This window comes from Astyanax mexicanus, chromosome 5 (assembly GCF_023375975.1).
Source record: "Astyanax mexicanus isolate ESR-SI-001 chromosome 5, AstMex3_surface, whole genome shotgun sequence".
Lineage (NCBI taxonomy): Eukaryota > Metazoa > Chordata > Actinopteri > Characiformes > Acestrorhamphidae > Astyanax > Astyanax mexicanus.
In genome coordinates, this window is record NC_064412.1 from 40626914 (window position 1) to 40654400 (window position 27487).

The 27487-nt window shown below is 38.7% G+C and overlaps 1 protein-coding gene across 4 annotated transcripts in view; it reads right to left on the reverse strand.

The window, feature by feature from the left end:
* Positions 1 to 213: 213 nt before the first annotated feature.
* Positions 214 to 27487, reverse strand: part of gpd2 (glycerol-3-phosphate dehydrogenase 2 (mitochondrial)) — a 70635-nt gene continuing 43361 nt past the window's right edge. For all 4 annotated transcript variants that reach the window (XM_049479062.1, XM_049479064.1, XM_049479065.1 and 1 more), the window contains exons 10-17: positions 20617 to 20751; positions 17922 to 18097; positions 15191 to 15322; positions 13475 to 13633; positions 7400 to 7512; positions 6097 to 6175; positions 5211 to 5309; positions 214 to 2783 (exon numbers count right to left, since the gene is read on the reverse strand). In XM_049479062.1, coding sequence (XP_049335019.1) covers positions 2658 to 2783; positions 5211 to 5309; positions 6097 to 6175; positions 7400 to 7512; positions 13475 to 13633; positions 15191 to 15322; positions 17922 to 18097; positions 20617 to 20751 — 1019 coding nt within the window. In that variant the 3' untranslated portion in view covers positions 214 to 2657. The remainder of the gene's footprint in view (positions 2784 to 5210; positions 5310 to 6096; positions 6176 to 7399; positions 7513 to 13474; positions 13634 to 15190; positions 15323 to 17921; positions 18098 to 20616; positions 20752 to 27487) is intronic.

The window sequence follows — 27487 nt, forward strand, 5'->3', positions numbered from 1 at the left end:
TGTTTTGGAACTGAGTCGCTGGGCTTTCCTCCGAGTGGCTGGCTTCACATTTATCAGAGGAGGCATGTTCTAGTCTTCACCCTCCAATTTTGGGGCATCACTAGTGATAGGGGGAGTCTTAATGAGTGCGTTGGGTTATTGCCCGTGTAAATTGGGGAGAAATTTCGTTGAGCTTTGATGACGTTCCTCTTGTGCTAATGATTCACCTACACGTTCCTTTTACACTCATAATCACACCAATAGCCTCAATGTTCCCTCAGCCCTCTTTTCACAAGATTAAAGGTCTAGTGTCTTTAGAAATGTTTTATTCCAATTTAAATGGAGCAGCAGTTCCATAAATACTGTATATATACTTGTGACTCTATGGGCTAGTGTTGTCACAATACCAAAATTATAACTGTCTAAATATCTAAATAGTCATTCTGAAACAATATCACAGCAAAAAACCTAAATCATCAGAAATTATTGGAATATTAAAGGATTGAGGGTTATGTGGCAACCTGCCTCCCTTAAATGAGTTTTTGCAGCATTGGGTTTCTGTTGTAGGATGACTTATAGTCTGCTGCACAACCAGATTTAGAAATGTCAGGAACACATTTTGGAATGATTTAATTTGCCAAGATATCATATTTGTGATGTAATAAAACCAACAGACGTAGTGAATTTACCATTCCATTCTTAATACATTCTTAATACATTTTTAACACAAAGTAGCGATCCTCATAAAAGAAAACATACTCAACACAATTTCGCTCAAGAGAACACAGAGCCAAATAATAGGTTGAAAAGGGTGTGAGTGAGATTCAACATGTCAAGTTCATTTACAGCAACGGCTCTGTAGAAAACAAGGCACATTAAATACTGTTAATCCCTTATAAATCCGCGCTCTGTACGTTACCTCACGCTGTTTTCACATTTAAACGTCTAGTAACTCTAAAAACAATCCTGCAAAGATTTTCTTTTTAAAATAATGAACAAATTCACTGTGATTTACTGTAATCTTGCAGCAAAAGACAATGGATTAGCGACACATTCCTTTCATAAAAGATATCCTCTTAGGGTTATGTAAAAGACAGCATTGTAAATTGATATTATTAAAAACACTGTGCATATTCAGGCAGAATTGTCAAAACAGTATCAAAATTACATTCTATTCATTCAGCACTGCAGAAAATCACTGTCCAGGACTGAAGCATTACATGTTTAATACAGGACAGGCTAAATTTAAAAGGGGAATTCCACTGATTTTTCAAGATGTCTGCAGAATTAAACCATTACATTTTTTGGAAAAGAAATCTGTTTAGTGTGTGTGAAAGGTTGGTGCAGAATAGTCTATTTTAGAGACATATACAGAGCCAGAACAGAAAACGTTGGGGAATGGAAATGTCCAGTCACTGTCAATCTTGTCAGCTCCACTGATCATATAGAAGACTTTGTAGTTCTATCATGACAAACTGTAGTCCTGCATCTGTTTCTGTGCATACTTTATTATTAATCTTCTTTCACCCTGTTCTTAAAATGGTCAGGACCCCACAGGAGAGACCACCACGTCGCAGCTATTATTTGGGTGGTGGGTCATTATTATCAGCACTGCAGTGACTGTACTGTTTTTTTTGTGTATGAGATGTTAGTGTGTGTTGTGCTGGCATAAGGGGATCAGACACAGCAGTGCTGCTGGTGTTATTAAACATCTCACTGTCACTGCTGGACTGAGAATAGTCCACCAACCAATAGAATCCTGTGGGCAGCTTCTTGTGGGCAGTGTCCTGTGACCACAGATGATTTTTTTGTGAATTATCATTGTTTAGAACCCCCAGCAGCACTGCTGTGTCTGATGAAGTGAAGAACAGAGCAAGAGGAAGATAATAAAATATGCAGAGAAACAGATGCAGGACTACAGTCTGTAATTAAATGGTGGGTGGAGCTAGTAAGATGAACAGAGAGCAAATTTTGCCTAAACTTTGTGAATGCTGTGTGGGTTGTTTTTTGTTTTTCCATTTTATTAATCAAATAACTGAATGAACTGAGTGAATGATTGCAGAAATCTTGTAAAAGCTTCTGAAACTCCCCTTTGACAATAAATATCACCTTAGAAAAGACAAAGTATAAAGATAACAGTGACATGGCAGGAGTGTTAAAAATATTGGTGATTGTGTTTAACAGCAGTAACCACACAGTAACCCTGCGTGTGTAAACTTGAGAAGATCTACAGAAAGTGCAAAAGATTGTAGCTCCATGTACAGTATACTGCACATACTTCTCCTCCCATGCTTTCTTCACATGCGTACAAATGGCACAGCAGAAAAAAGTACAATACAGCTGCTTTAGAACACAGTGCAGCAGCAGTGGCCAGAAAACAACACTGCCCAGTGAAAAGCACAAAAACGGCACTGCATGCATCAGCAGTATAACCCAGTGCAAGAAAACAGAGAAACTCTAAAGGAACAGAATAAAAACGTTCATAACTGCTAAATTATATTATTACATAACACAGATTCCACTATTTAACAACAGTTATTGTGCGTATTAAAATAAATGCAAAGCAGCATACAAACAGGAATGTATTTGAATGGTAATGGAAGGCAGGCGATTGGTTGCCGAGTTTTCCGACAGTAAAGCGGTCACCTTTTTGCAGGCTCGTATTTTAGGAGACACTCTTACACCCCTCCACCACTGCGGTCTACAGACACCGGCCCCCTCAGGTCCAGCCCCTCTTCCACTGTCTTCATCAGGATGGCCAATCGGCTGTCCGAGATCTGGCCCCTCTGCACCGCGCTCATGAGCTAAACCAATCAGAAAAGAGAACAAAGATCCGATCAGACACTAGAACGTCTGAGCTTTGATGATGTTCCTCTTGTGCTAAAGATTCACCTGCACGATCCTTTCACACTCATAATCAGACCAATAGCAAACTCTTCATAAGGCTAAAGGTCTAGCTTCTTTAGAAATGTTTTATTCCACCTTAAATGGAGCAGTAGTTCCATAAATAGTATATATATATATATATTTATATATATACATATATATAAATATATACAGGTCACACTCTGGGCAAGTGCTGTTACAATGCCAAAAGTATGAGTAAACTGCCTAAATATCATAATACTCATTCTGAAACAATACCACAGCAAAAAAACTAAAACATTAGAAATTATTGGAATATTAGAGGATTTGAACATGGAACAATAATAAAAATTATAATAATAAAATTATTTTTATTCTTCATTTCAATTAAGAACATAATAATTTTTTTTTTATAGTTAACTTTGTCCCTGAGCTGTGAGCTGTGTGAGCTGTCCTCCTAACCAGAAACTCTCTGAATCTCTCACACCCACACGCGCTTCCGTTTGGAATCAAAGTTTAAGAAAAGAACCGGCATTTTGATTCATTTGATCACTGAAAAGCAGAGGAAACAGTAAATAAGGCATTTAAAATCTGAGAGACGTTTAAACTCTGATATGTCTTGAATCATCATGTGATCTATGTGGTGTTTGGATGCATTTGGGCTAAGTGAAAAGCCGACTCGTTGAGTGAATTAGTTTCAAGTCTGATTTACCTAACAAAATTGATTACCGTAATTTTCGCACTATAAGGTGCCGTTAAAATCCTTTAATTTTCCCAAAAATCACCAGTGCACCTTATAATCTGGTGCACCTTATGTTTGAATGCTATCAGTCAGGTTGTAAGGAACAGTAAACCCTCTCTACTGAAGTACAGCGTTATACAGGAGTTTCAGTTTAGTTCTCCAGAACCGAGGCTGAGGCAGTATTACCATTAGCCACTGACCACACTAAGTGCTAATTCTTTCACCATTCTGAGGTGAGTGTTATCGGCTTGTATCCTGCTGCGGCTAGCACTGCTAGAGCAGTATTAGCATTTGTTACCGGCTAACAGCGCTAAGTACTAGCTCTTTCACCATTCAAAGGTATGTATTATTGGTCTGTAGCCTGCTGCTAACCGCAGCTAGCATTGCTGGAGCAGCATTAGCATTACCCACTTACTGCACTAAGTGCTAGCTCTTTCACTGTTCAGAGGTGAGTATATCGGACTGTAGTCTGCACGTTTACCATATTAAAACAAGATACGTGTGATGAACTACTAGCTAATACTGGCCTGGCTTACTAAAACACTCAGGGTTCCTCAGTGTAGCTCTGACTGGCCAGCCTTAGTGGAAATCTGTAAATGTAAGCTTACTGTGAATAAACAGAAAATACGGTACATTGATGCTGTTTCTTAATGAGTCTGTAACTGATATTTTAGAGAGTTATGGAGTTGTTGGTCTTATCTAAAGAGATTAAACAGAAGACAAAAATATGTCAGACTTGGTGTAAAGGTTCCACTACGTTAATAACCGCTTCCTCTTTTTTAGTGCTGTCATCATTAATGTGTTAGTTCATGTGTTTAATTTGACCAAGTTTGACCCCAATCCTGTAACTCACACTTTTTTTTTTACAGCGTCTGGTGACGTATTAGTGTTTTTATTAAGCGATGTAAACACAACATCGCTACTGTTGAGTTCAGAAGGATTAGATTACTTTTTATTTATGCTGAAAATCATTGTTTTTTATGTCCGTACTCAATGTAAAAGGGCCTCAACCGCAGTGTAAGACTCCTCCTCACAGAGAAGTAACAGAGTTTACTCCAGTGTTCGTTAGTGCTGTAGTGAGTTAACGCTGTACAGACCTGGGAACAAATGAAACAAGAAGCTTTTCAGCACTGTGTGTGTGTGTCATGTCCCACAACATTACCTTACACACGTTCCACTGGTGGTCTCTCATTAAAAGCAAATTAAAACGGACAGTGACCATCATATTTTAACACCTGTCCTCTGGTTCCTATCAATTAAAGTGCTAATCTAATTCATGCCTCTTTCAAAGAGACAAACTCCACACGACTCTGTACTAATTTACCCTGAGAGAACATGCTCATTATTCCAACTTCCATGAAGACATCTCAGAGCTTTTAATTACTGCAGGCCTGTCAGGACTCGGGTCCGGACGCGCGTACAGAATAGTTAAGTGTTCACACCTCCGTCGCTCCCCACGGGAGCTCCCATCACGTCCTGCCTCTTAAACTCAAATACAGACAGAGGAACAGACTCACTGTGAAAGATCTGCGCTATAAATACAGTAGCCATAATGTGTCTGAATCAACGGGTCTGATTACAGCGTGTCTGATCAACCGACTCTCTACATACAACCACAGCCTACCTGCAGAAACTCATCCAGCTCCACTTGTCCGTTTTTATTCAGATCCACCTCGTTAAGAATCTCGTGAAGCGCATTCTCGTCAATCTGGATACTGAGTTTCTGAGGGTAGAAGAAACAATCATGCACTTAATGCTTTATTTCATGTGAGACTTTTGCTGCTATTTTGGCTGCAGAACAAAACACACTTAAAAAAAAAACTATAATTATTTAAGAAATATTTAAAATAACAGATGTAATAATCTTTTCTAAGCATTCAATTAAAACAAATGAAAAAAAAAATATTTTGTGTATTTAAAAAAAAACAGTAACATGCCACGACTTTGAATTTGTGTTCAGTAATAATGTAAAAAAGATCATAATGTACCATAATATTGAATTGCAGAATAGTAAGTATATGCATATAAACTGAAAAAAAAAAGAGTAAGGCAAATGTGATTTAAAAATCTCCTTTTCTGGGAAGTGAATGTTTATTTACTCAGTACAACACTAATATTAGAATAAATCGTCGCTGTCCTATGAAAAACACTTATCTCCATTTTTGTTGATTTTTAGTTTACTACATAATTGGAACAGACAAACTGTCCCTTACACTGTGCCAAAATTTCTTGATAAACGGATAAATAGAAATACTTCGAAATGAACTGAAATAAACTATTTTTACATTGACTTCCATTAAAAGTTTACAAGGTTTTTTCTCTCTCCTATAAAATTGCTGTTTTGGAGATAACTCCATGTTAATTCAAACAGAAACTGCAGTATATTTGGTGGATCTGTGTGTGAAAACAGCTCTTAGCGAGTTACGTGTTTTCACAAAGTACATTTTAATAGTACTATTATTAATATAAAGAATTTTAAATATCAATGCACCATTAAAGCGCACACTCACCTCTAACACTTGCTGCACATCCAGTGTAGTGATGAAGCCTTTACTCTCTTTATCAAATTTGTAGAAGCGCTTCTTATACCTGTAGATCAGATTAGTGTCAGTAAATAGCTGAAATCACATGTATATATACACACACACACACACACACACACACACACACAGATTGCATGACTAATCACTTTAACTAGTCAACTATTAATTCAAAAAAGTAGTCACAACTAACATAGCAAATTCTGAAGAAACTCAGGAGGCTGAAATTTTAGCTTTTTAATTTGTGCTGTTGGATGCTGTGTGACAAAAGCAAAGATTCCATTAAACTGTATTTCAAATAACAGCACAACTGTTATTTATACTTTTACATTCAGTGCTTCTTAGGAGATACCTTTAAAGAGGAACATAAACACATGTATGCAGTAATACTGATGTTTACCTCACCTCTCATAGGGCTGGGTATTGTTTTCAAATTTTCAATACCGATACCCAAACGATACTTTTTGGAAATCTTTTTTTAATGCAATCAAAAAATACTAAAAGCGATAATTATTCTCACAAAACGCATTTATTTAACAGCCGACATGAGTCATCTTTTTCTCATACTGTCATCATAAGAGGCTCCATCTTTCTGGATCTTGTTGGAACAAACAGTGAGCGTGATTGTGGCGCTTTATTAAGAACAAAAACAACAGCATTACGTTAACTGCTTAAACTACACATATTTTTCCTAAGAATATTACTGAATGCATTTCAGAGGGTTTTTGTTAAATATCTGCATTAGATTGGCAAAATTAAATGATATTTATATTAGTGGTGTCAATCACTTTTTTTACACATTTTTACTATATTATAATATCTCTGAGTAGAAAAATAGAGAGAGAGAAAGAGAGCAAGTGGTTGAGAGACAGAGTGAGAGAGAGTGGAGAGACAGTGTGAATGAGAGTGAGATAGAGAGAGACAGTAGGAGCATCCGAGAGATTTCAGCGCAGCGGCTGTGTTTGGACAATTTAAAGGATCTGGGTTTCTTTGCGTGCTCTCCTCTTGTGTGCGCTGTGGCGGTTGTTTTTACGTCGCTGCGTATCGAAAACAGCCACCGTTTTTCTTTTAGACCTTTTCAGTACTCTGTAGTGCCTTTTTGGTACTGAATTTCGATACCCAGCCCTAGTCATTCACAGTGAATATTTGCAAGAAAAGTTGTTGGAATGTTAAAATATTCTGTTAAATTATCTTCCTTGTGTAGTGATTAATGGATGCGGTGGTCGACTAGTCGATTAATTTATGCAACCCCTAACACAGACACACACAGTACCTGGCCACTTCCTGTGGAGCGAGTGTGATTTCGCTGGTCTTGGTGAGCTGTTCAGAGCGAGCTCTGTAGCCCATCTCCTGATAAAGAAACTGCTTGGCTGCCTCCAGTTCTTCCTACAGAGAGACACAGAACAGGACGACTGTATATGTATGTAAGTACAGGTTCACCAGAAACAGCAGCCAACAGTCTGTGTTTCTGCAGCAATACAGAGAAAGCTGTATATCCCTATATGCCAATAAACTTGGTCACTTTTCACAGAAAGTTTTAAATTTGTGTCACATGATTTTGTTGGCTGGTTGCAAAGTAAAAATGTGATTATTACCCAACTCAACTCATGTAAACTTGAAAAAGGTGTGAAATGTGTTGAGACATGGAACTAGTATCCATGTCCCATGACTTTTGACATGTCCCATGAAAATTAAAAAACGCTGCACTGACCTGCAGGATATGTCTCCTGCATTGAATGTGTAAATTCTGTCTGACACTGAAATTTGTTTGATAATCTGAAAAATGTAAAAATGACAAATATGCAAAAACAAAATAAATTTTTAAGGAGCAAATACATTTTTAACGTTATTGTATACGCAGTTCTGTAAAAATTAATCAATTTCTCTGATTTTACTATACAGGTGCTGGTCAACGAATTAGAATAATTTGAAATAGTGCAATCATGAAATTCTTTGAATGCATTTTTTGTGCAGAAAGCAAATCAGGTGTTCACCGCACCTGTCCTACTCGTTAGACTAATCACAGAACTCGTTACCTGGAAAAAAATTTGCTCAGCTGAGCTTTCCAAAAGGCCCATTTAGGCCATTTAACTGTGACACTGTTGTTTTATTGAATTAGAATAATGGAGAAACCGTTTCATTGAATTAGAATAAATGCTCGAATTTTTGTTTTCTGTGAAGAGTGTTCACTGTGCAGTATAAAGTCAGGGTTGAGTAGAATTTCTAAGTTGTAAAATCAATCATGGGTAAGCAGCGCGACCTCTCAACCGGAATGGTGGCTCAAATTCAAGCCCTTCGCCAACAAGGCTTGACCCAAACTAAAATTGCTGAGCAGCTCGGCATCAGCCAGTCTTCCGTCTGCAAAGCTCTCAAGAAAAACTGCAGCAAGCGCACCAACTGTTCCGGCGTCCGAAAAACTTCTGCTCGCGACAACAAGCAGCTGAGAAAGATCGCAGTCAGCAACCGGTTCAAGTCCACTTCCGAGCTCACCGACTTGTGGAACAAGCAGACCGGCGCTGACGTCTCCAGATCAACCACTTACCGTCGTCTGCGCCAACTCGGCTTCAAATCTCGCGTTCCAGCAGTAAAACCGATGCTGAACAAGAAACAAATGGAGAAACGGCTGAAGTGGGCCAAAGAACACAGCGAGTGGACTGCTGAAGACTGGCAGAAAGTGGTCTTCAGTGACGAATCACGCTTCTGCATCTCCTTCGGTGACCAAGGTCCTCGTGTCTGGCGTCGTGGTGGCGAAACCTACAACCACGAGTGCGTGAAAAGATCCGTCAAGTTTCCCCAGAGCGTTATGGTCTGGGGATGCATGTCCGCTCGAGGTGTAGGGAAACTCTGCTTCCTCAAGAAGACTGTCAATGCTGCCGTATATCAAGATGTTCTGGAAACGTTCCTGATTCCGACTGTTGAGGAACAGTTCGGCGAAGAAGACTTCATATTTCAACAGGATCTTGCACCGGCTCATGCGGCAAAGTCGACCAAAGATTGGTTCACTAAAAAACAGCTTGAAGTTTTGGCATGGCCGGCCAACTCGCCTGACCTCAATGTCATTGAAAACCTTTGGGCCATCGTCAAGCGGAAAATTCGCGACAGAAAGCCTACTACGCTGGACCAACTGAAGCAGAACATCGCCACTGCCTGGGAAGCTGTGAGTGCGGAAACTTGCGACAAGCTGGTCAAATCGATGCTGCGGAGACTTCAGGCAGTCATACAAGCCAAGGGGGCAGCCACAAAATACTGAGAAAGTGATGATTGTAATTATAATAAAAATTATTCTAATTCAATGAAACGGTTTCTCCATTATTCTAATTCAATAAAACAACAGTGTCACAGTTAAATGGCCTAAATGGGCCTTTTGGAAAGCTCAGCTGAGCAAATTTTTTTCCAGGTAACGAGTTCTGTGATTAGTCTAACGAGTAGCACAGGTGCGGTGACCACCTGATTTGCTTTCTGCACAAAAAATGCATTCAAAGAATTTCATGATTGCACTATTTCAAATTATTCTAATTCGTTGACCAGCACCTGTATATAGGTATATTGAGTAAAATAAACATTTATATATATTCTATAAATTACTGAAAACATTTCTCCAAGATTCTGAACAAAAATATTGTCATTTAGAGCATTTACTTAAAAAAAATCAATGAACAATACATTATTAAAAAAATGTTATTGTTAAGAAGAAAATGAATGGTCACAAGCCATAAAAAAAAGCTGAACTGCTTGTATTTTTGTGCCGGGACTGGCATGAGGTCACCCAAAAGCAGTGTGAAAGACTGGTGGAGAGCATGACACATTAAAGTGATAAAAAAAATGAGGGATATTCCAAAAATATTGATTTCTGAATACTTTTCTAAATTGATTTTCTGAATCTCTTTGCATAATTTCAGGTCTAAAAGCTCTGCATCTTTTTCGTTATTTTACCCATTATTCTCTTTTTCTGCAAATAAATGATCTAAAGGTCAATATTTTTTTTTGTGAATTTGGAAAAAGTGTTGTCAGTAGTTTATAGAAGGTATATTAATTTATTTGCATAACATAATATGTATATTACATTTGTAATAATTAACTGTTTGTATTACATGGGATTTTTTTTGCAGTGTGTTTTAACAGAACCAAAAAAAAAAACACTGTCATAACTTATGAGGAACTGACGGCCACAACTTCGAGCACTTCCGCTGAGCTTGTGTGTAAATATACCTGCGCTGCAGTGATTCCCTGTGGAGAGAGTGTGTGTAGGGTGTGGTGTACCTGTATTGTGTGCTGAGAGAAGGGAGAGCGGTTAACTCATGGGAACTGAAAATATCAAAGCTGTGCAGAACTCTATTATTAGCGCTTTTGTTTATCAGACAGGAAACCCAGGATCTACGTAGAAAGGCCAGAGTAACCCTATCACCCCCTCTCTCTCACACACATACTTACATACACCCAGACATGGGCACTGGTGTGGTAATACACCCCTCACACACACACACACACACACACACACAGACATGGGCACTGCTGTGGTAATACACCTCTCACACCCACGTAATAGCATAGTAATACACAGGTATGGGCCTGAACTGATACGGTCTCTTTGAATAGTGCTATTTTAGGCGGTGGACTCCCTGCTAGGCCAGCAGTTTTAGACTGAGGGTAACAATAGCTGTGCTGAGGTACATACTGAGCATTACATAACCCTAATGATTAGCGTCTATTTCTCATCTGAAAAGAGTCTGAGGGAGGAATAACATATAGAAAGGATAACATCATGTTAAAGTGCTTTAAAATACATGAGCTGTTATTTTAACACACCCCTGTTCACACTCTCAATGCAGTATAACAACCAAGAGTGTTTGAATGCCTAAAAAGCCCGGACCAGAGTACAAAGCAAGGTTGATCTGTTGTTGCATTGTACAATCTACATTTAGTTCAGTTAGTGTTAGATCATTTAAGCATTAAAACTGAGCTTTTTAACTGCAGCGGTATTAAACAATTTGGGCACCATTCAGCTATTCTGCACACTGTTATTCTGTACAAGGAGAGGCTGTGTGGGAGAGTAATGCAGAAGAAGCCTTTTCTGAGCACACGCCACAAACAGAGTCGCTTGAGGTATGCTAAAGCACATTTAAACAAGCCAGCTTCATTTTGGAATAAGGTGCTGTGGACTGAGTTATTTGGAGGGAAGTTATTTATGCATGGCAGAAAAAAACACAAATACTGCTCCCCACAGTAAAATTTGGTGGTGGTTCATCATTCTGTGGGGGTGTCTGACCAGTGCAGGTACTGGGAATCTTGTTAAAGTTGAGGGTCACATGGATTTCAGTCAATATCAGCAGATTCTTGAGAACAATGTTCAAGAATCAGTGAGAAAGTTGAAGTTGCGCTTGGGTTGGATACTTTAACAAGACACTAAACACCAAACGCTGCTCAAAATCTACTAAAGCATTCATGCAGAGGAACAAGTACAACGTTCTGGAAAGATCATCTCAGTCCCAAGACCTGAATATTATTGAAAATCTGTGGAGTGATTTAAAAGCGAGCTGTTTATGCTCAGACACCATCAAACCTGACTGAACTGGAGATGTTTTGTAAAAAAGAATGATCCAAAATACCTTGAGCCAGAAGCCTGACCCTCAATGGAAGCTACAGAAAGCATTTAGAGGCTGTTTCTGCAAAGATTTCTGCAAAAGGACGATCTATTCAATTTTGATGTCATTTTTTTGTTGGGGTGCCCAAATTTATGCACCTGCCTAATTTAGTTTAAAGAATAATTGCGGACTTTCTGTAATTCATATAAACTTCATTTCACTTCTTAAATATCACTGTGTTCATCTGTTATATGATATACAGTATTTAACTGAAATTGCTGATCCGAACAACTACTTTGTGAAGGCGGGATGCAATCCCTGCATTAAAGATGTGTTTATGCTCACTTGCAGTGCGTATCTTGGGTGCCTGTACTTCTGATTTCTCCCCACAAAGAGTTTCCATTTGTCTTGCATTGTGGCCACAGTCACACTCACCTAGTTAGAAACATTCTGAGGTGCAGGGCGCAGACAGATCACAGTGCAGGCCAGTGCTGCGTAATTATAACAGTCAAATTTTAAATTTGCAACTTTTTGTTACAATCACAGTGTGATTTGTTACTTGCTATTTTGCTGTATTGTGATTATTACACCATGGTATTATAAAAAAAATGCATTAAAACATAGGCCTCGTCACAGACCATTTTCTTGAGCCCAGAATTTGGCTACCCAGAATATTTGTCGAAAATGAACTTTCGATATTGATTTAGTATTTATACTGAACAATAAACAATATATTTTATTTAAATATTTTATTGTTTTTTTTCAAGGAACTCTGTTAAAAAAAAGGGTTCAGCATAATTTACTGTGCTTTCTATTAGTTTTCTACACCTTCACATACTGGCTGTATTCCAGCTAAATGATACAAGCTGTACAGGACTAGCATAGTAACATTTGTGATTAGAGTAGCAAAACTGACGTAAAAGTCTTCTGTTATTAAAAATGTTTAGTCTTTAAAGCTCACCTTCCGCGAAAATCCGATTTTTCTTGTTTTTTGTGGAATACAGTAGGTCTCTCCGAGTTGAATGTGTACACCTGCACATTAAACTGTTTTGCAGCCCCCATTGTCTGCAGGAGCTAAGCAAAGAAATCCCCCCTCCCCCCCTCCGAAAAACGGGTGAATTTTGAATTATCTTTCTGCCTACTTAGGCAGAAACTCACAGACCAGCCCAACTTGGCTCGAGAAACTCCCAGAGGCGGAGCTGAAGCGACGCAACATCACCGCTCATCAGTTAGGAGGTGGGAGGCAGTGAGCGGCAGAGCGGCGGAGGGGCGTCGCAGTGCTCCTAGCCAATCAGAGGAGAGATATTTGCATGCTGTTTGCATGTATGAATATTCATGAGCAAAGCTGGAATCCGGTCATTTTGGACACACCCCTAAAACAGTCCATTAAAAAAGAGCTATACAGAGACACCTGAGCACTTTTTTTTACAAAAACGGCTCACATGTCATTCATTCATACTAGAGACCACAACTAGACATTTTAAAATGAAAGAAAAAACGACGGAAGGTGAGCTTTAATAAATATTTTTAAAAGGTAGTTTTTTTTTTATTGATTTTTGTAATTGTATTTTCAAAATATATTGTGGCTATTTAATTTATTCAATGGTGAGACCAAAACAGCTTTTACTCTTAAACAAACCTACCAAACTCACGGAGCAAACACTCCCAGGTCTAGAAAAAGGCTAGTGTAAAAACACCCTCATAAAGAACAATAAGTCATTAACTCTTGTTAGGGTCATAAAGGTGTCAAGAAATATTTGACATACTGTTTTCTTCTGCTCGCTCCAGTCCAGTTGTTTAGCCATGATCTCTACAATACGTGGAAGAGCTTCGTCTGCAGCCTGAACGTTCAGGAAACCCAGCCTCGTCCTCCGAGCAATCACATCAATAGCTGTGCAGGCATACTCTTTAATAGCATAGATCACCTGAACACAAGCAGCACAATAACATACTGTCAGCAAAGCCTTCAGCGGCAGTAATAAAAATGTTTAGTAATACTGTTCAGCAATACTTATGTAGCAATAATTCATATTCACATTAATATGTTACTCTATGTTCAATTCCATACCCTCCTTTTACGATTAAAACGTACTAAGATTTTTATCCATGGGTTCAATTTAACCTCAACAATTTAATGATTCTAATTAAAAATATAGTTAGATGACAAACGTTTTTTTTGAAGATTTGAAAATTGAACAAATGTAGGAATGTTTCTTATGATACTGGGTTTTGAGGTATATTATTGCTTGAGTTATGATAACTACTTTTATTTATTTTTTTTAGGATCATAAATATACAAACACAATAACACTAAACAATTTTACTGTCACTTTAAGACCATTTCATTTGAATGGATTTCCCTCTCCTCAACTATACGTAAAGGGCGTAATACTGTCAGTATTGACATGACTGATGCCATGTCCATATATTTTATAATAATGATAATTGTGCCAGGCCATTGTTGTTTGGTAGACAATTCCCCAGAAAAAGCTTTTTTTCAGATTCATCACAGTTATTCAATTATCAGCATTACATGGCCAATGCCATTCCGTTTACTTAATAAAATACACAGATGCTTTAGGGTGTCCTGATTCTTGCTGGGATAGAAGTGTAAGGTGTCCCAATTCTTGTTGGAATAGAGGGGTAGAGTATCCTGATTTTTTTTTTATTATTATAATTTTATTTCGGATTTTTCCCCATTTTCTCCCAATTTGGCTATCCAATTGTCCCACATCTATGTGCGTCTCCATCACCAGTGGCTCCTGTGACCCTAGGAGGATGCGGACGAGCACACGCCTCCTCCGACCTTTTTTCGAGCTGCTGCTGATGAATCATTGCCTGAACGGCTAGCGTCCTCGGAGGAAAGCACAGCGCCCGTTGCCACCTTTAAGTGTGATGGGGAGATAGCGCTATCTACCCACCCGGAGGGAGCAAGGCCAATTGTGCTCCCTTTGGGCAAAGCCCCCGAATATCCTTGTTGGTAACCAATTTTTGGTTGGGATAGAAAGGTACAGTATCTCGATTCTAGTTGGGATAGGGGGGTAGGGTGTCCAGATTCTAGTTGGAATAGAAAGGTAGAGTGTCTTAATTCTTCTAGGGATAGTAATGCCAATTAATGACAAATAATTGTAATCAATTGGCATCACTTCCTATTAAAGATAAGCAATGCCATAAATGTAACTAAATTCCATCACTGAGATAATTGAACTTAATCTCTACATCAGAACAGACTGGCAGGATTCCAATTCAGAGCAGCACTGGCAGCTGCTGATTAAGCAGTGTGCTTTTAATTAATTTATTTTGGCAACAAACAGTTTCTTGAGGTGTTTTCTCACTTCATAGAGGAAAAGATTTCAACTACTTCACCTACTAATTCAGTTCCAAGAAGAAGAAGAATATTAGAAAACAAGGGGTCAGAGTACAAATGAGTAATGAGACTCGGACAATGGTGTATGATTTGAGGTTTTTGTGTGAATACTTACCTCACTCTCTATATAGGGGAATTCAGACACAAGGCGTTTGCCCACTATCGGCCATCTCTTTCCGGTGACTTGGGCCATCTTGGCTACTTCAAAGGCCCTGCCTCCGTAGGTGGCTGCCAGGTGTTGGGCCACCTGTGGAGTGAGTGGAGACAGGTGATAAAGCTCTTGTTAGCGCAGCATTAAATTTCAAGACTTCTGTACAGTGAGTGGCATGTGTTAACTGGAATTATTCCACAGTGTCATGCTGATCTTCACTGAACTGTCAGTTCTGTTTCTGTAGACTGGAGCTTGCCTGTGTTTACACAGTAACATAGTAAATGTAGACCAAATCCAATTCCAATATTTTCAATTACAATGTCCAATCAATATACAACATTTGTCTGTAAAGTGTTCATTTTGTGTGTAACGTCTTATCATGAGCTAAACACCAATGCTTCACTTGAAGTTTTGGTTTCACCTTCCTCGGCATCACAAGAGTTTAATAGGCTGCAGACGGGCTTACCACTGAGAATGTGGTCAGCTGACTGTAAAAAGAGAATGCTATTCGGCCACGCCTACTTATTTTATTTGTGTCTTTGTTTTCTTTTTAAATCTTGTTTTTAAGCATTTTATTTGCAGCCACAATGCAACCGTTCAATAAGAAACACTGAGCAGTTGAGACACAAGTCTTCTAATATTATTGGAACAGAGACATCAGTCCAAACACAGTCCATTTATTTTTAATTTTATCCCATTTTCTTTCAATTTGGATGGCCAATTACACCACACACTAATTAGGCCTTCAACAATCATTAGTATTGCCCCAACATTAGAAGCAAGCCAAACTGTGCTCTCTCAGACTCCGGCTGCTGATGGCAATACTATTCTCAGATCATAGTGACAGCACCTAATCAAGCCCTGTTTTTCTTCTCTTTAATTTAAAATTAACTAATGCCTAATCTAATGCCAATCTAACTTTTCTGACAGTCACGTTGCTGCAAATCAGATATGTAACATATTTCAAAAGCACATATTGACTCATATGCTGTAGAAAATGTTAGATTGAATGTGTTTTTGACGTTCACACTTTCACACAAACGACACAGCTGTGTCACATATGAAGTGAAAGCTCAGATTTGGGACTCTTTTACTTTCTGTGTGAAAGTAACCTTTCTGGTGTTGAACTTGTTGTACAGTGGCCTGTGGCGTTCTACTGGATCCTCCAGTCTGGGCTGCACTGTGTTTTCTCCAGTGTTGGGTGAACTGCCTGTCTTTCTGTGGCTGATGCCCAGAGTCCGGTGCTTCATTAAGCGTTTGGACAAATACAAACCTCACCGCTTTTACTTCGATTCGAACCCTTCTGTTGCATCTCTCGCCAAAGGTCAAGTGCTGTCAGAAATATCTGCATGCTGACCTTTTTAAATATGCTGGGAAAAAAGAAAAAAACAGGAGGCCCATCATCAGGCCGGGGCTCCGCTGAGCCTCCCCTGCTCCTAACGAGGGGTTGCCAGTCTCTCTCCCCCCGGCCGATCCACAGGGGACCACAGCAGACCTGACTGAGCTTAGCCTGCTCCAGAGTGGCCCGTCTGAAGCAGACAGAGGAGTCCAGCGGTCAGACTCAGAGCGAGGGTCTGCCCAGCACCGTGTTAAAGGCTGTTCAAATTGATTTTCTAATGGAGGCATAAAATAATCCAAATAAAGAGTGATCTTATAAAGGGCTCAGGGGAAGAGCTGTTCAGGTAATAGCTCATTAATGGGGATATCACCCTCAGAGGAAAGATGTAATTGTGGTGGCAAAAGTTAATGAACTCTGGACAGAACTTGTTGCAATGCAAAAATAGACAGGCTATCATTCAAGGGACTGCAGGGGTCATTTAACCATTGTGATGCTTTAAAATTTAAATCTCATTTTTTTGCATGAAAATGCATTGAAAATGGCTTAAATTAAGAACAGAGATAAAAGTACAAGACTTTTGTAACCAGCATAGAGTAATAAGCAAACACAAAAATATATATATATATATAAAAAATATATATAAAATCCATGATAATGTCATTTTTAGATTAAGGACAAGCTAGCTATTTACCTGCATATACAGATAAATAACTACTCTGTATATTTTAAAACAACTTCCTTCCATTTATTATATAATTCAGAGTTTATTAAACAGTGTAAATGTCAATATCACAGTATCATTGCAAACAAGCGCAAGTTTGAAGGGAGCAGGTGTAAACACGAGGTAACTGCAAGGCCTTCACATGGCTGGGCACGTGCTTGTAAATGCAGCGGCAGGCGAAAAGCTATGCACCTCAGTCCGGCACAGTTTTATGGAGATATTTCCAGTTAAAGCTGAAGTCACGCTTTTAATCCCAGAAAAATGCTATTATTAAGCTTTCAAAAGGCTATTTAAATGCCTGTTTAAATGTTGTTTTGCTGTTTTCTTGGGTTTTTAGTGATCGGCTGACTCTAAAGTGCTGACTCAGCTTTCAGTTGGTCTGGATCTCTGTTGTGAGACAGCACGCAGGTGGGGGCGGGGCTGGTGATGTCACAGGTTCTGCATTGTTTAATATTAAGATATATATTGTCAAAAAAAAAAAAACACTAAATGTACATTTTTTCCATATCGTGCAGCCCTAATCTGGATTTTCACATGTAAGAGATACTGAATGGTGCACAGTTTTGAACCCAGCTTATTAGACCCATATTTGATTGGGAATTGAAGTGAATGGTACTCTGGTCCTAATAGTTCACCTCATTCTCCAGGCCGTAGTCCTGAACTAGTCTAATGTAGAGAGTGGGAGTCCAGTCCTTCCCTCCTTCCAGCAACAGGCCCATGGTTCTACTGGGTCCAGCTGTAAGCTTGTGCTCTTTTATTGCAGCGTCTATGGTCTCCTCTGCCATGGAGCGATATGTGGTCCATTTACCACCTTAAAAGAGAAACAGAGGGAGTTTAAACACTTGAAAGTGGCATCATCACCTACGTGGGCAGAGTGTCCCTATAGGTTACTCCCATAGTAATAACGAACCTACAGGATAAGTAATATAATATAAGGGTAATATAAGGGTAATATAATACAGGGTGAACAGCAGTGTTTTGAACAAAACACAAAAATATCAATGACTCGAGGAATTCAATCTAACTTATATTCACCACCTTCTACAGAAAAGGAGCTGTGTTTATATAGGGTTAAATTTAATACATTTAACCAAACACCCATATGTCTGCTCTTTTCATAGAGAATAAACCAAAACCAGAACATCCTAACCCACAGAAACAGCTTGTGCTGTGAGGTTTACCCTCTACACATAGATTAGATTAGCTCTAAAGCTAACCTGTTCTTTGATACACTTCCAGCACCCAACCTGTCAACTTCATCAATGGTTAAGAACTAGGTTAGGAGCAAGCTGATGGCTAGCTGATGCTAGCTGGTTAGCTATGCTGTATAAAGCAGTAAAATACGGTTAAATTGCCTATTGGAGTTCTAGGTTAGCATAGCAAGCCACTTTAAAGTAATATGGCAAAAAAACATTTATTATGAACTGACTGGATATTCTAACACAAATGAAGAAGAAACATGTGAAAGTGGGTATCGCAAAATAAGGTTGATATTCAGAAGGTCTGAAATGGTTGATGACCAGCTCTCCTTCACGCACCATGTGGCCTCGGTTGCTCGATCCTGCCGCTTTGCGCTTTATAACATCAGGAAAATTAGACAGTTTCTGACGCAACAGGCCACCCAACTCCTGGTACAAGCAGTCGTCATCTCACGCCTCGACTACTGCAATGCCCTGCTAACTGGCCTCCCGGCCTGCGTAGTAAAACCACTCCAAATGATCCAGAATGCAGCAGCACGTCTGGTCTTCAACCAACCTAAACGGGCACATGTCACCCCACTGCTCATTGAGCTCCACTGGCTACCAGTTGATGCTCGCATCAAATTCAAAACTCTTACAATCGCCTACAAGGTGATGACAGAACAGGCTCTTTCCTACCTGCACTCACTCCTGAAGGCTTACGCTACCTCCCGGCCGCTGCGCTCCTCCAATGAACATCACCTCGCTTTGTCAAACATTCACACAAAGCAATCCAGACTGTTCTCATACAGAGTTCCCCAATGGTGGAACAAACTACCTTCTACTACCAGATCAGGAGAATCTCTCACTATCTTTAAGAGACTCCTGAAGACAGAGCTCTTCAAAGAGCACTTACTCTCTTAACACCTCTAACAAACTAACTAATTCTAACCTCATCTCCTTCTTCCCCTCCTTCACTTCTCTATCCCTTTATTTCCCTTCGACCTCCTTTAAGCCCTAAAAAACGGATTATCTTAATTCCTATTACTTTTGTACTTCATTATTGTAAGTCGCTTTGGACAAAAGCGTCTGCCAAATGAAATGTAATGTAATGTAATGTAAATTGCAAACCATCTGCACAGCAAAAAGTCAAGTGTTGAATTAACTCCCACAGAGTTGATTTTAACTCTTTCCCAGGGTTTATATAGCCAGCTTCACACTCTTTAGAGTAAAATCAACAATTTAAAAATAGTTAAACATTTAACACCTTACCAGAGCTTTTACTTACTACCTAAATGTTTAGGCTAACATTAAAAAGAGTTAAAAAAAAAAAAAGAAGACAATTAGGCAATTTATGTGACTAAATATTTTAGGCAACTGATGTGACTGAATAGGATATTATAGAAATATTATTCTGGGGAGGTTGCCAACACTTTGTCATAACTTTTAGTACAGAAGATGGTAACTTGCTCTTATAGCCTACAGCACGATGGCTGGGCAAACAACCATTATATAAAATATAATGGAATACCCAATGGAAGGGAGCCCTGGTCATCAAGTTTGAATGGGACACGCCCATTATGCAAATCATTAGTTTAACTGGGTGGAGTATTTAATGGGATTAATGGGTTTATTTGGGTTAAAACTGAAATATTCAACTCCATCACTGAACACCGATTCAATCTAAATGAGTTAAAATTACACTTTTGAGGGTGAAAATCAACTCTCAGCTGTTTAACTATAAACTAACTATAAAACAAAATTTCAATTTTACAGTTTTTGCTGTGTAGAAAAGTGTTGTCACACTACTGACAAACCAGACCATGGATCGGTAGATTTGGGACCACCTCTTTTGGCCGGACCATATTTGGACACTTTGGACCGGAACATGGCTCATGGCACCTTTTACACCTGCTATTTTTTGGCTTGTAAAAATAAAAAAGTCACAAAGTCTGGACTAAACAAGGCAGGTGTCCCCAAAGTCCCCAAAGTACTAGAACTAGCAGGTCTAAATAAAGGATGTGTGTTCTGTCTTAAAGCTACAGAAGCAGAAATTCCCTGGCCATCAGCCTACACTGAGCCAGTGTAACAGCAGACCTCAAAGAGCTAACAGAGCATTTACAAAGATCTCATTGTTTCAGAGGAAGCTGACCAGCGATGGTGACCAGGCCACTGCTGCTGACGCTGACGACGTGGTTACGGCAGATGGACTGCGTGTCTTTGGAGTTTGGGTCTGTGACCAGTGGACGAATGCCGCTCCAGGCCGCCAGAACATCTCCCCTCCGCACTGAAAACAACAGAGAAGAGCCAACACTTACTGACAGCTGAAGTGTGGGTGGACTGGGTATCTGTACAGTTGCAAGAACATGTGAGAGAACCCTCTTTAGAATTGTCTGAATTCCTGCACTGATTTCTTTCATTACTTATTAATAAATTTGTCCTGTAATCATTATCTACGCTACAATTATAAACAAACACAAACACATCTGACAAAACAAATATGTTTATATCATGCATTAATCACACTGAATAAACATTCACAGAGCAGGCTAGTAAGTGTAAGTGACCCTTTACATTTAATAACATGTAGTTCCCCTGATGCCTATATCTGACTTGTTTTTGCATGCCTGGCAAAGCTAATATCAATTCCTGATACAAAAACATTTATAAAATTGAAAGGTAAGAAACTTAATAAAAAATAGAAATGAAAAACATTTATTTAAATAAATGCAACATTTATTTCTGCAAATTTTCAATTCAATAAAGTTAATAAAATGCAGATATTTCACTGCAGCAGACCAGTGCAGCAATCAACTTCCAACACAGCCTAGTTTAAAACTCAAGACTTGTCCAGAGCCTTTTCCAGTCCACTGCATATTTGTAGCTTTCCACTGTGTTGCTTTTTAAATTAGCTTTAAATCTACACACTGCGACCGCAATGCCACAATTGAGTCCGGAGTCAATTTCCCCATTGTGGTGACATCTCGAGCATTAATTATTAAGATGGTGTTCAAAATGTAAAACTCATATTATATAGATGTATTACACACAAAGAGATCTATTTTAAGTGTTTATTTCTTTAATTGTTGATAATTATGTCTTACAGCCAATTAAAAAAACAATATTACAGAAGACCAATTGGTACTTGTGGCAGTGTGGGCAGTGTGCCACAGTGTGTCCTGCTGAAAAATGAAATCTGCATCTCCATAAAAGTTGCCTATAGAGGGAAGCATGAAGTGCTGTGAGATTTTGTGGGAAAACACTGCACTGATTTTAACCTTGATATAGCTGGTGGATCAACACCAGCAGATGACATGTCTCTCCAAACCATCACTGATTATGAAAACTTCACACTAGACCTCAAGCAGTTTGGACTGTGTGTCTCTCCACTCTTCCTCCAGACTCTGCTCCCTTGATTTACAATTGATATGAAAAATGTACTGATGATCAGTGATGGTTTGTAGAGACATGTTATCAGATCCAAAGTCAGTGCAACATTCATTCGGATAGATGCACTATTTATTTCTGCAATTTTTCAATTCAATAAAATTAATAAAATGCAGATATTTCACTGTAGCAGTCCAGTGCAGCTTTCAACTTCCAACACAGCCTAGTTTAAAACTCAAGTCTTGTCCATAGCCTTTCCCAGCACACTGCAGATTTGTAGCTTTCCACTGTGTTGCTTTTTAAATTAGCTCTATCTACACACTGCGACCGCAATGCCACAATTGAGTCTGGAGTCAATTTCCCCATTGTGGTGACATCTCGAGCATTAATTATTAAGATGGAGTTGTGTATCGATTGAGAACACACCTGCCACTGTAATATGCAGGTTGATATTTCTGAATGGATTAAAAAAAAGGAGACGGCAGCCTCATTATCAAAGGGCATCGCTGAAACATTTATGACAGCACTGGGAAGCTGAGCAGACAACAGGCTTAGGAAGGCAATAACAGTTACCTCCACACGCACGCACACACACACACACACACACACACACACACACACACACACAAACTGTCTAAATGAGACTCGGCAACAGAATGCAGGTCTATCACAAAGATCTAGGCCCATTCCTGGAAAAAACAGCAATTAAATCTAATACTATTAAACTACTAACAATTATTACAATTAGAGCTACAGCAGGCTTTCCTCTTACAGCAAACTACACATACTTAACTATGCTTTAATACCGTTTCTATCAGGTAGTACAGTGGCATGAAAAAGCCAAAAGTGCGCTCATGTCTATGTTACCTTCTGGCTCTCTCCTGTTATAGTCAGGCTGTTATAGTCAGATCTGCTGGAACAGATACCTACACAATGATAATCTATTCAAATTCTCTGTATCTGTACTAGATAAATCCATTCAGAACTATTCCATCTCTGCAGTTTTTTTTTATCTACCCTGATGCTTATGGAGATTCAACTATTGTGCTCTCAGCTACCTACTGTCCAGCTACTGCTAACTGACCTGTCTCAGCCTACTCAGCCCTCTCTCTACTACAGACTACACTGACGAACACATGGACTCATTATTCTTACCGCCACTACTATAACTACATCAGTACTATATATCTCAGTATAAAAATAGACGTATATGATGGGATGGTTTGAGTTTTAATTAAGAATTTATCATTGGTAACTGGCCAGAAGAAGATGGGTCCTCCTTTGAATCAAGGTTCTTGCTAAGGTTCCTTCCTCAAGCTTCAATTGAGTTTTTTTTTTATTATTTGGCTTGATTATAGAGGGATTATTTTTTGTGTTTTATGTGTTATGGATATTTTGTCCTATTACTTATAGCTGTTAAACTGCTTTGCTACATCTGTAAAACATCAATATACAGATCATTTTAATGTGATCAGATTTTATGCTAATTTTCTCTAGTTTTGAAAGTTTGTTGAGTAACATTGCTTCCTATCATTTCATCCAAAACAATAACACTAGGAAACACTAGGTTCCCCTTTTGAGTTTTGGTTCTTCACCAGGTTTCTTCCTCTAGCTCAAAGAGATTATTTTTCCTTGCCACTGTTGCCTTTGGCTTGCTCAAAAGGAGCTTGGCTCAGCTCTTTGTAAAATTACTGAAACACACAAAAAAAAATATTTAAAATGATAATTTTTGTACAGCTCTGGAAAAAAAATAAAATACCACTTAATGATGATGTTTTTCCTTGATTTTAGCAAATTTTGAAAACCTCTGGAATATAACCAAGAGGAAGATGGATGATCACAAGCCATCAAACCAATCTGAACTGCTTGAATTTGTGCACCAGGAGTGGCATAAAGTAATCCAAAAGCAGTGTGTAAGTGTTGTCAATGCAGTGAAGATATCTCTGCAGCTGTGAGCAGTGAACGCAGCACAGACTGAGTATGTAAACAGCCTGGAGCAGCAAATACAGCTTTTGTTCATAGCAGTATATTATCTGGCTAATATATCAGATTAAACTGTGCCTTATCAGCAGATTAGCTCAATTAAAAGAAGTATATTTACCTTCTCACCACAAGCAAACTGCTCTGGTAAAAAAAAAAAATCTGTGAATTGGGTGGGGGCAGGGCAGATTACGGCAGAAGTTGGCGTCAAACTTGTTGACAGAATTAGTTAGTGTAAAAAAAATAATAGCCCGTTACTGAATCCAAATTAATAGCATGCTTTAATGCTTTAACCTTAACAGCCCTAATAAAAACTCAGTTATATTTAAACTCTGAGTAAAAGAAAAGTTAACATTTTTTATCCAATCAGAACAGTGTGATCTCTATGAAGGGTGAACAGGTGAGGGCATTTAATCACAAAATGAACAAAATGTGCCACATAAACTACTGTCTGAGAGCAATCTTTACTTAATACTTAAAATTTGACATTGCATTTGAAAATGATTGCAGAACACAATATCCTGACACTTGAATATATCAATATTTTCTTACACCACTATGTTACAGTAATTACATATGATGAAACTCGATGAAAATCGTATTTGGGCCACATGTACCTGCTGTGTGAATTTAGTCACAGATTTTTAATGTCTACCACTGCTGTGCAAAAATAAATGCAACAACAATTAAATATGGGCTTTTGCACTCCCTTCAGGGGGTTCATAGGCATAATCAAAGTAAATATGTAATGTATAGAAATATGTAAAATACTCTCATCATCCTGGGCCATTTAATTGTAAAGTCAGCATGTAAACACACTTCAGAACACAACTACACAAAGGATGGGCACAATCACAGTCACAATTAATTACTTTTATAATCTTGAAAAAAAAAAATCAGTGAAATGAGAAACGGAGCTGAGTGAGCAATATCTGTGTCTGCCCTCTCTTTCTTCCTTTATTTGCGTCACAGTCTATCATCTATGAAAGGACAATGGTGAGGGTTTGCCTCTCGGAGGCGTCCTGTGACAGTTCTGTAGGCTATACCCTGTAGCCCTGCTGTCCACTACAGGCCAGCCTCCTGCTTTCACACCCATCGTCTCAGCACGGCCACAGGCAAGGTCTCCCCGTCATCAGCACAGTTGCCCTCCTTTACGTTTCCTCGTCTCTCTGTCCTCAGTTTTATTCACAGCACAAGCTCTTCCTCTGACCCCCTGGGGCACCTGGCCACCCGCTGTACTATAGGAGAGGGTAGGACACTCTGGCATACGCCACCCGTCACTTTGCTGATCGTGAAGCTCAGCCCGAAGCTACATCAGCTAGCTGTCAACGGATGTGAGTTACAGTAGAGCAGCACTGTACAACTACAGCCGAGAGATGACACCACCATCAGTGAGCTAATGATACTCCAATAGGGATTAGAGCTTTACAATAAACGGTATTTTATTGTTATCACCAAATTATCGGCAGTTGACTAATTAAAAAAAAAAAAAACTTGGAAAGAGCAGCAATTACATTATAAATAACAAAAAACTGAGCTTTACCCATGTGCAGCAACAGAGGAAGCACTTAACACTGCAGACTGAGCTGAAGGTAGGGTAGTAAAGTGAGGTAGATACGGCACATCGGACACTAGTAACTAGTAGTAGAAACAGGGGTGTCGCAATGTTTTGCTTCTAAATTTAGCAGGTCTCACTGCTGAGTGCCAAGACCCTTAAAGCTAAGCTAATTGAAGTAAACAAAACTGTAATTTTGACCATAAAAAAAAAAAAACATTTCAGACGAGTCAGACAAGTTAAACAAGCACTGGATATTAATTTACACAGATTTCTCTCCTGAAATCTGTTTATTAAGGTGAGTAAAGCGCTTTTGTTTATTTACAGTAAGCTTAGATTTACAGATTTCCACTAAAGCTGGAGCATTAGCATTAATGGCTAACCGTTTTTAACATGGTAAACATGCAGGCTACAGTCCGATAAACACGCCTCTAAACAGCAAAAGATCTAGCGGCTAAGGCTAATGCTGCTTCAGCAGTGTTATCCGGGGTTAGCAGCAGGGTACAGGCTGATAATACTCACCTCTGAACGGCCAAGGAGCTAGTGCTTTGCGCAGTTAGCGGCTAATGCTAATACTGCAGAAAACTAAATCTCTTTAATAATGCTGTACTTCAGCAAAGTGGCTTTGTAGTGCGAAAAATACGATACTGTAAACGCCAAGCTACTGGGAAAAATGCCATAAAAACTTTAAAGGAGCTAAACTAAATAAAATCCAAATTTACTATGTTTCATGCTAATATTGGTAACTTATATACAACAGTGCACACAATCGCGACTAAACTGTTCCAGCCCATCTGAGGCCCACTGCTGTGTCTGAATACTTAATTTCAAATTAAAAGCCCTTTGCAGGATTGTTTTTATTGTGTGGCCCACCACTGCAAAGTATATAGTGTGAAGTAGAAACACTGCACTGTGCTTTGTGGGTTTGTCTGCTGGGATGTTAAATATGTTTAGTGGTCAGTAAATATTTATAAATAGTATTTTTGTTACTTTTTCTTACATACATTTCTGCTATTTAATTTTGAGAATCAACATAAAAACATTTTATTTGGTTTTAGTCAATTTGTTCATTTTGTTGCATCTCTGTATACAACCCACCATCAGTAAGCTGATGAAATATCTCCATTAGTGTGCTGATTAAAGAGAAGTGTCATTGTAAAAATATTGTATCATATTAAATGACATTTTCATGATGCACAATATTTATTGTGTTTTTTAAATGCAGAATAAAATGAAACTCTAATGACATATCCTTTAAAAACCCTATTTAAATACTGTCCTACAGTACTTAGTACAGTGATTTTATATTCAAAATATACTGTACTTTATCCAGTCAAGCATAATTAATTACACTCTAATTACATTAGAATTATGTTATAAAATGCAGTTGGTCAGTGCTTTTTAAGCACCTGGAAATATCCGCAAAATGCACAGAAATATCCAGCTCTAATACTAATACCTAATACCACCATTACCGAATGCAGTTTTTGCTAATCTAGCTAATCCAGGACTGATTCAGGTGGGGGTAGACCGCTATCAGTCCAATCAATCCAACAATCAAGCCACGGCTGTGGCGCTACATCCAATTAAGAGGGCTACTCCCAAAAATCAATACCACCATTCCTTGACGAAGATTCACTGAGCTGTTCCTTTACTCGTTATGATGAAAGCTCAACCTCTCCCTGCCAAGCCTGCCTGTCTGCCTGCGGTACTAAACCTAACTCACCAGAGGGCAAACACAGGGCACAGCAGCAGAACCCAGGGTGCCAGAGAGGCCAGGCATGAAATGCATCATAATGTCATGGCAATAAGAGCCATTTCCATTAGGGAACATTAATCTGCAATCAATGTTTATTATTCTATAAGGACGAAAATTCAACAGTTTTGTGAGAGTCACTGCGTATAGAAAGTCTATTATTGCATGTTATTCGCCATATACTAATCATACAGCTCTGGAAAAAAATTATAATAAGAGACCACTTCAGTTTCTGAATCAGTTTCTCTGATTTAACTATTTATAGGTAGGTATATGTTTGAGTAAAATGAACATTGTTGTTTTATTCTATAAGTACATAGAACATTTCTCCCAAATTCCAAACAA